This window comes from Gavialis gangeticus, unplaced genomic scaffold (assembly GCF_001723915.1).
Source record: "Gavialis gangeticus isolate Ggan-Ray unplaced genomic scaffold, GavGan_comp1, whole genome shotgun sequence".
In the NCBI taxonomy this organism is placed as follows: Eukaryota; Metazoa; Chordata; order Crocodylia; family Gavialidae; genus Gavialis; species Gavialis gangeticus.
Window position 1 is genome coordinate 8,351,858 of NW_017728996.1, and position 7,690 is coordinate 8,359,547.

The following is a 7,690-nucleotide window of genomic DNA, read 5'->3' on the forward strand; positions in this document are numbered from 1 at the left end:
CTCACAAGGTCCCTTCCAGCCCTAAACTTCTGTGAATCTCTCGCTACCCTGCCATCTCCAAGATCTGAATCTGGCCTGCCTGCTTTTTTCTGGGAGTCCATTTTGCTTTGGGAAATAACCAATGAAAAGCCTCTTTTGTCCACAGGGAAGTGGAAAACATGTTTGTGCGAAGATGACGATAAGGTCATAAGACAGGGTGACGATGAAGAAAATGAAGATAAGGTCACAGCCTGCTGCCCTGAACAAGCTTTAAGTTCTAGGCAGGGCTCAAAGGGACTCTTGCCTCTCTTAAGCAGACAGGATTATTATCCAGTTTGAGCAGTCTCTGCTAAAGAGACCGAATATTTTTTTTTTTTTTTTATAATCTAGGGCACTGCTTCAAAAACCACCCACGTAGCAATTTGTAAGGGGGAAAGACTGAAAGCGCTGGACAGCAGGTCAAACGGGGCTTCCTAGTTTGTTTATGGAACATGAAGGGCCTCATAAAATGTATTCCAGGAAAAGGAACCAGAACCAGCAAGCGGTGTTATGGCCGTGTGGCTTTGGGCAGACAGACTCTGCCCATCAAGATGGTCAGAATATCTACATTTCCAGCAGGGCTGGGGCCGAGTCGCATGGGTCCAGTCCTGGATATTCTCTATGCTCAGAGCGGTTCAAAACAGGGGTTTCGGCTCTTCCCCTTAAGTAGATCCAAATCTCTATAAACAGTTGGTTTTGCCTTTTTGGGAAGGAGGAGCAGCAGGGAGGAAGAGGGTGGATCCTCTATCCACTAAGGCACGCTTCAGAATAGCCTCAAAAAATCCTCCGAGAGCAGACACGACATTCCTGATACTTAGGACAATAGCTAATAGGAAAGAAGCAAAAAGATGGATCCATTTCTCTCTATCCGCCTTGGGAGAGAGGACAGAGATGAATTGTTCTCTGTGGCTTTAGGGGACAGGACTAGGTGCAATGGCCTCAAGCTGCCACAAGAGAAATCTGGGTCATAGATTAGGGGGAACTTTCTGACCACGAGCATGATCAAGTATTGGAACAGGCTACCTAGAGAAATTGCAGAATCTCTGTCTTTCGAAGAGGAGGCTAGACAGACACTTGGCTGGGTTGGTTTAGTCAGGGCTGATCCTGCCTTGAACAGGGGGCTGGACTAGATGACCTTGTGGGGCATGGTTGTGCCAGATGAGCGTGGTTGTGCGGTATGTGGCATTGCAAACACATTTGCAGCGCCACATCTCTCACAGTCTGATGTTTTCTGTGTTGCAAGGGTGCGCTGCCCAAGTGTGTGCTGAACCAGGTTTTTTTGACCCCTAGATATCCTGGGGTCCTAAAAAAAAAGAAACCACGGGGAAAAAACAAAACAAAACAGAGCAACACACTTGGTCAGTGTGCTCTGCTTCCAGCCAGGCTCCACACAACAGAATCACTATGGCTGGAGCCCCAGGAGGACCCCAGGTATGGCTGCTGCACACTGCTGGCCCCAGCCTCCCTTATCCAAAGTCGGGTAACTTTCTGCGTGCCAAAGTGCACAGGACACAGGCGTTCCCCAAGGACAAGAAGCGGCCGTGCAAGGTGTGCCAGCGCTACTTGTCCCTGGGGAACCAAACGTTCACGTACATCTGGATGTGCCCATGGAGTCCTGTCCAGCCTGACTTTCTTATGATCTTAAAAATAGAGATAGAGAGAGATAGAGGTAAAGGTCTAATGATCCTTTTGAAAGCACCCAGATCTGCAGTCTCCAGTATCACATTCCAAATTTGTACTCTTTCAGATGCATAAGAGTTCATGGTGTGCTCCTAGCATGCTTGTATCACACACTGCCCTGCAGCACTCACCTGCACTGGGGAATCTGGCCAGGTTAGATCTGGCCTGTATTGGACAAGGTGCTGATGGGGGAATGCAACAGGAAGAGGGTGGAGGTACAATTCACACTGCAGATGCAGCGATTCTGGAGCAATACATTCAGAGCGGATTTAAACAAAAAACCCAGCGAAGCAGGTGGAAGATTCTGCATGAGTCATGAAAGCTTTCTGCCACCCAAAATAGCTTCAATAGCTAGAGAGAAAGGTGGGGTCCCTTAGACAGTCCCTTTGATGTGGTTTACTGTAGAGGACAAGGATGCTGCTTCAACCTTGCCATTGTTATTTGTCCTCTCTAAGGTTCTCAAGATACAATCAACACAAGGTGGAGATGGTACAGGCCAATCAAGTCCTCCTCCGACAATGCAGGATTGTTCCTCATCCAAAACCTGACAGAGGTTTCTTTCACCGACTTCCACATGGGCAATAGGGCTCTGAGATGCTACGGAACCGGTTGCCTTTGTGATTTATGGGGAGGGAGTTGTTTGCAGCTTGTTTGATCTAGGAGGTTGGTTAGAAAAACATTTGCCAGCACAAGACAGTAGCCAAGGAGGACGTTGCACTTCAGGCAGGACGTGTTTGTTTGCGCCATTAGTTTCAAGTTCGCTCAGGGCGTTGACATGTTAGAAGGCTGCTGGCAAACCCGGGCGCTGTCTGCTTCGAGGGTTGCTGGCAAACCCAGATGCTGCCCACTTCATCTCCATCACTTGTGCGAGCCCCCTGCATTATGCCACATCTCCTGTGAGCACCACACATTCCCCACGACTCCAAGGGCGTGGGGGCACTCAGGGCCAGGCAGACACAGGCCCTGATGGCCCAACCCCGGCTGCCTTTACACACAAGGGCTCCGATTCTGCAACGAGTTTAAGCCAAGTCAATGCCACTTCAGCCATACACATTCTGCAATGTGCTGAGCACGGGCATCCTGCTGGATGGCAAGCAGCAGCAGGACTGCCTTTGGCCGCAGTAAGGCTGGAGCGGGCAGGCCAGAAAGACAACATAGTGGCCAAACACAAGAGGGGCTTGAGGGGGATAAACAAGCCTGACTCCTTGTGAGAAGAGACAAGTTCAAGGCACCACGATGCTTGAGCCCATTGGTTCTGGGAAGCGACCCCGTCAAGTTATCAAATAGAGGGGATGGGGCTGGAGCACAAGCAGCTTTTAAGGAAGTCAGAGGTTTTCCTGCTCCTGGGGCATGAGGACGGGGTGCGGAGAGGCCTATTTAATCTGAAGTGGGGGTGAAAGTTTCAGCTGTGCTTCCAAGTTTTAGCTCTGCTAAATTCAGAGGAATTTAGATTCGGGCCCTCATGTTGGTAGCTCTTCTTAAAGAACCCAAAAAGTCCTTCAACGTCTCTTAAAAATATACATATAATCAGGGGTCTACTTGTGGCAAGACCAAGCCATTTTTGCAGCTTGGTCACAGCATAAAGAGCTGATTCTATGGGCACTTCGCAGCAGCCCCACCCCTCACTGCCAATTGGAGGAGAGGCATATACTGTATAATTTGATAGCAAATTCCGCGGGAAATAATTATATTGTATAATTATCATAGTATGATAAACTGAAGTATAAAATTTAAATCTAAATTGAAATACATTAAATATAAATTTATATACAATATAAATTGTAGCTTATATCACCATAATGATATGTAGCATTCTACAAAAAGTTTAGAAATACTAATTAACGCTAACTTGAACAGAAACATGTTCACTTTGCTGACTAGCGACTTCACTTAGTCTACGGCACTAGCAGGCACCGGCTCTCAATCACATGATCCAAGACTGCCGTGGTTGTTGCGCAGTCTTTGCACCGCAGTGAGCAACGAGACACTTTAAAACAGAATAACACACTGGGTCGGTTTGTCTGTTTAAGATTGACTTTTGCGGGAAATCACCGCCGATGCAATATTTCCTGGCGATCATGGACAGCTCCATTTTTTGCAGCTGCCGCAAAAACCATGAAACCACGCATTAAGTCGACCCCTACACACAACTCCTTCGAAAGTCCCTTTTCCCGTGGGTCAGCAAAACCAGGAGCTTGGGAGACAAGATCCCTTTGCAAGTGCAATTCTCCTTTGGCATGCGAAGGAAACTAAAGAGAAACCACCCGAGACACGATATGAGCAGGCCCAGCGTCCGCAGCAGGGCAGAACGAAGGGCTGGTTATTGTCCGCCTGCCACTCTTCACTTACCGCCAGAGTGACTCGGTCTCGCTCGATGAGGTCGGCCAATTTGTGCAGCAGCCTCCCGCGGCTCAAGACGTCCATTTGTCTCCATGGCGATCCCCTCTGGAACGCGGCTCTTGCTGCCTCCACCGCCTTGTCCACGTCGGGCTAGAGCAACCACACACGAGTGCAGGTTAAAGAGGGTCAACACCTGCTCGGCGCTACCCAGCTGTGAGCACAGTACTCGCAGAGCCCAGCTACTGCACTGCCTGATCATCCGCCCTGAGTCTCCTACTTTCCTCCTGACTTTGGCACTCAGCCTGCAAGGTGTCAAGTGACCTCGCGGTCCTTGCAAACGGGTCTCGTTGGACCTGGCCAAACTGGAACCTAAAACTTCCTCTTTTGACAAGTCAGCGAAGCTCTTTTACAGGCAGGAGCAGGGACATTTATGGAGCTGGGCCAAGATCTTTTTGTATCGCCTACTTTGCTAGCAACGGATGGAAGGAGGAAAATACCTGCGCTCAACTATGAGCCCCAGACAGTTTCTGAGCAGTGGTTCTCAACCTTTTTAGACTCCAGGACCCCCTCAGAAAATGCCAACCTGCCGCTTTCATTCATTTCTTGATTACAGAAAAAAAATAGGTCAATTCTTCTATTGCAAAGAACTCAAAGAGACTGCACAACCAGGTCAGAATGGTTTTTGATGCAATGGAGTCCTATTTGAAACCGCTAGAATTACCCAGTGCCCCATACCTAGCAGTGCTAATATTGCACGGTACCCCACAGTGCCCTTAAAAAGATCTCATGGCACTTGAGTGAGAATCGCCGCGTTAGGAGACTGGACAAATGTTCCTCTGGCTCCAGCAAGAGATCTGGTGTTATTCTCGTCTTCACAAACCAAATCTGGATGGATCAATATCTTTAGAACTAAAATGTGGGAAAGGAAACACACTTGCAGCATGGATATTATTATGGTTTTAGCCAAGGCAATAATTATAGTTCTCAGACCCCACTGGACAAACCAATTTTTCCCCCCATGCAAACCCATAATTACTCCAGTCAAAGACGATTCAATTCACACCCCCCCAAAGAAAAAAAAGCAAAAAGCAAATTCATTAAGAACTCTAGACCAAGTTTTCTTAACAACCAGTTGTCCCCCATTACGTAAGGCTGGTAAGTGTTCTTACTCATTGCTGAGAGCCTGTTCCTCAGCTAGTGTAATTAGGGATCCCTAGCCATAAGTGGCTATTGCTACTTAGAGAAGTAAAATAAGCAGATTTGGCTCCATTTCTGTATACTCTTCATATGCTTACTCTGGCCAACATCTGCCTCATTCGTTTCTGTACCTCCTCCCCCCTCCACTTCCCTAGACTGTACATCGATCGTATTTTTAAAATACAGGCAAAACCGTGACTCCAGTGAAATTGGTAGGTGTTGCAGATAGCTCAGGATGTCTCCTGTTTTGTACAACAAGGAAACCTGTTTTGTACAACTTCTTCTAGCATACACTTGACACTTTCTGTAATGAACGTATGCTTTCAGGGGAGGGGTGTGCACGTGTGTCTGTGCGCACACACAACAATAAGAAATATCACTAGCAATTAGACATGAAGATTTGCAAAGGAGGCTGCAACAAACGCCACCGCCTGAAGTGGCATCTGCTTACACACACCCAATGGGCATTTGGTCCTCTCCCTCTTTACAAAAAGGATTACACAGTATTTATCAGCCTGTTTTCCCAAGCAGTTGAAAGCAGAACTCCACCCTTGCTGGAGGGCAGAGGCTAGGCTAGGGCATTGTCAGAGACCCAGGTTAGTTTTATTTCCAGAATTAAGGTAGAAGTAGCACATGGCAGCTAACGTGAGGGAGTCTTCCTACCGGCATGCATGCTGGGTCTAGCCGGCTACATTCACACGAGGCCTTGGAAGGACTGTGTGGTGCCGATCCCGAGGTCACTCCAGCTGCATCATACATACACGGACCCAAGTGCTGTCATCTACCCTGTTTGGCCCCATCAATCACAGATGAGAAGACCTGGGAAGGCTCTCCACTTTGAACAACCCCCCCACTTCATTTAGCTGCTGAAATTAGGAACTAAGCCTCAAAAAGAAAATAAAAAAATAAAGGCAGGGTACAAGGCATAACGAAGTGTTAGCTATATTCCTTAGAAAGAGAAGTGGTTTTAACACTAGCGATGGGACATGCAGAAGGCAGAAAGCAGGGCAGGGTGGCATCCCAGAGACCGGTTCACAAAGAGACAAGTTTTTGAGTCAGTGGGACTATTTCTGTGGCCTTCCCTTTGAGTCGAGTCTGGCCCTGGATGCGTTTGGATCCGAGGACTCTGTACCCGTGGACAACTCTGCGTCCTGTTGACGGTGGTGGGAGTGCAAATCACTACTGCCACAGTCGCTATCTCACGTCACTGAGACCTGATGCCTCCACGACCTACCGAGTACAGAGTGCTTAAAGCTGTAATATAGCCCCCGGTGCTTCATATGTCACAGCACCGCTCTCCTCCAAAGGCATCAGTTCCTGATAGCACACCTAGGCTACAATATCCCCCGAAACAAGTTATTCATGGGTATGACTCACATGCTGAATATTCAAAAGGTTATTACTTGCATGCGTACAATGCGTGCTCACAAACCCACAAAATGGAGCGTCTGAATTCCAACCAGCCAAAACAAGGAAATTCTTAGGTAAGACTGAAATGCCATTCATAATCCGCCTTGTTATGACTAGGCATTAAAAATGGATCCAAATGGTGCGTTACGTTACATGGATGTTGCAACACGTAGGCACAATGCGAGACAATGAGAGTCGCAACTGTCAAGGTGCCAAGGACAAAACGTGGCGCGTAAACCCAGGAGGACGCCTGAGCCTGACTACCTTCCATCGCTGGGATTGATTGTGAGTATTGCACACAAGGACCTGGGTTAAAAGTAAGCGGAGGTCGCAAAGCGGAGCACCAGGGAGTTTGGAAATGCCCAGGAAACCTCAGCTTGCTCTTCTCCGACTCTGGGTATTGCATATCAATCCAAATATCTAATTATTACTATTTCTTCCCTCCACCACTCTCACCTCTGTACATGAGTTAGACAACTTCCACCTCCTTGGTGTCTGGGCCCCTGAGCACTAATAAAACAGTCTCCCTCCTCTCAGCAGTTATGCCCAGTGCCTACATAGGACATCACAAGTAGGAGCAGCAACTGCCTGGAAAGTCCTGCTCATCTCCAGGTGGGGTAAGGATGGCACAAGGCAGACCATCCAGCGTGGCCAAGCTAGGAGGGGACTGGGCATGCCCAGTGCAGATGGACCTTTCAGAAAATTTAGCTCCCAAACACCTTAAGTCTCTACCAAGCATGTGCCTACAAAAATTGTGCCAAGACACAGGACTGGATCTAATGTAGGCATTTTCATGGGACCAGGTTAATCCATGGGACCAGGACAACCCCCAGCCAAGCATCAAGTCCCTGCCCCCCCCCCAAAATTGGGGTCTTGGTGCTTCTTAATGAAACAGTTCAACAAATTTTGTTCAATGAAGACAAAAGGCTGTGTAGGCTTCCCTAGTCTCTTTCTGGTAATGGCAGAGTCATTTTTGCTAAAACTTTTAAAAATAACAGCAGACAAGGCAGACATCTGGCATGGAAAATTTCAGTCCAACCAGTGA

At 47.9% G+C, this 7,690-nt stretch overlaps 1 protein-coding gene across 1 annotated transcript in view; it reads right to left on the reverse strand.

Annotated features, from left to right (window-relative positions):
* Positions 1-7,690, reverse strand: part of ALDH1A3 (aldehyde dehydrogenase 1 family member A3) — a 66,335-nt gene that overhangs the window by 44,685 nt on the left and 13,960 nt on the right. The window contains exon 3 of the mRNA XM_019504000.1: positions 4,048-4,188. Within this exon, the coding sequence (XP_019359545.1) occupies positions 4,048-4,188 (141 nt within the window). The remainder of the gene's footprint in view (positions 1-4,047; positions 4,189-7,690) is intronic.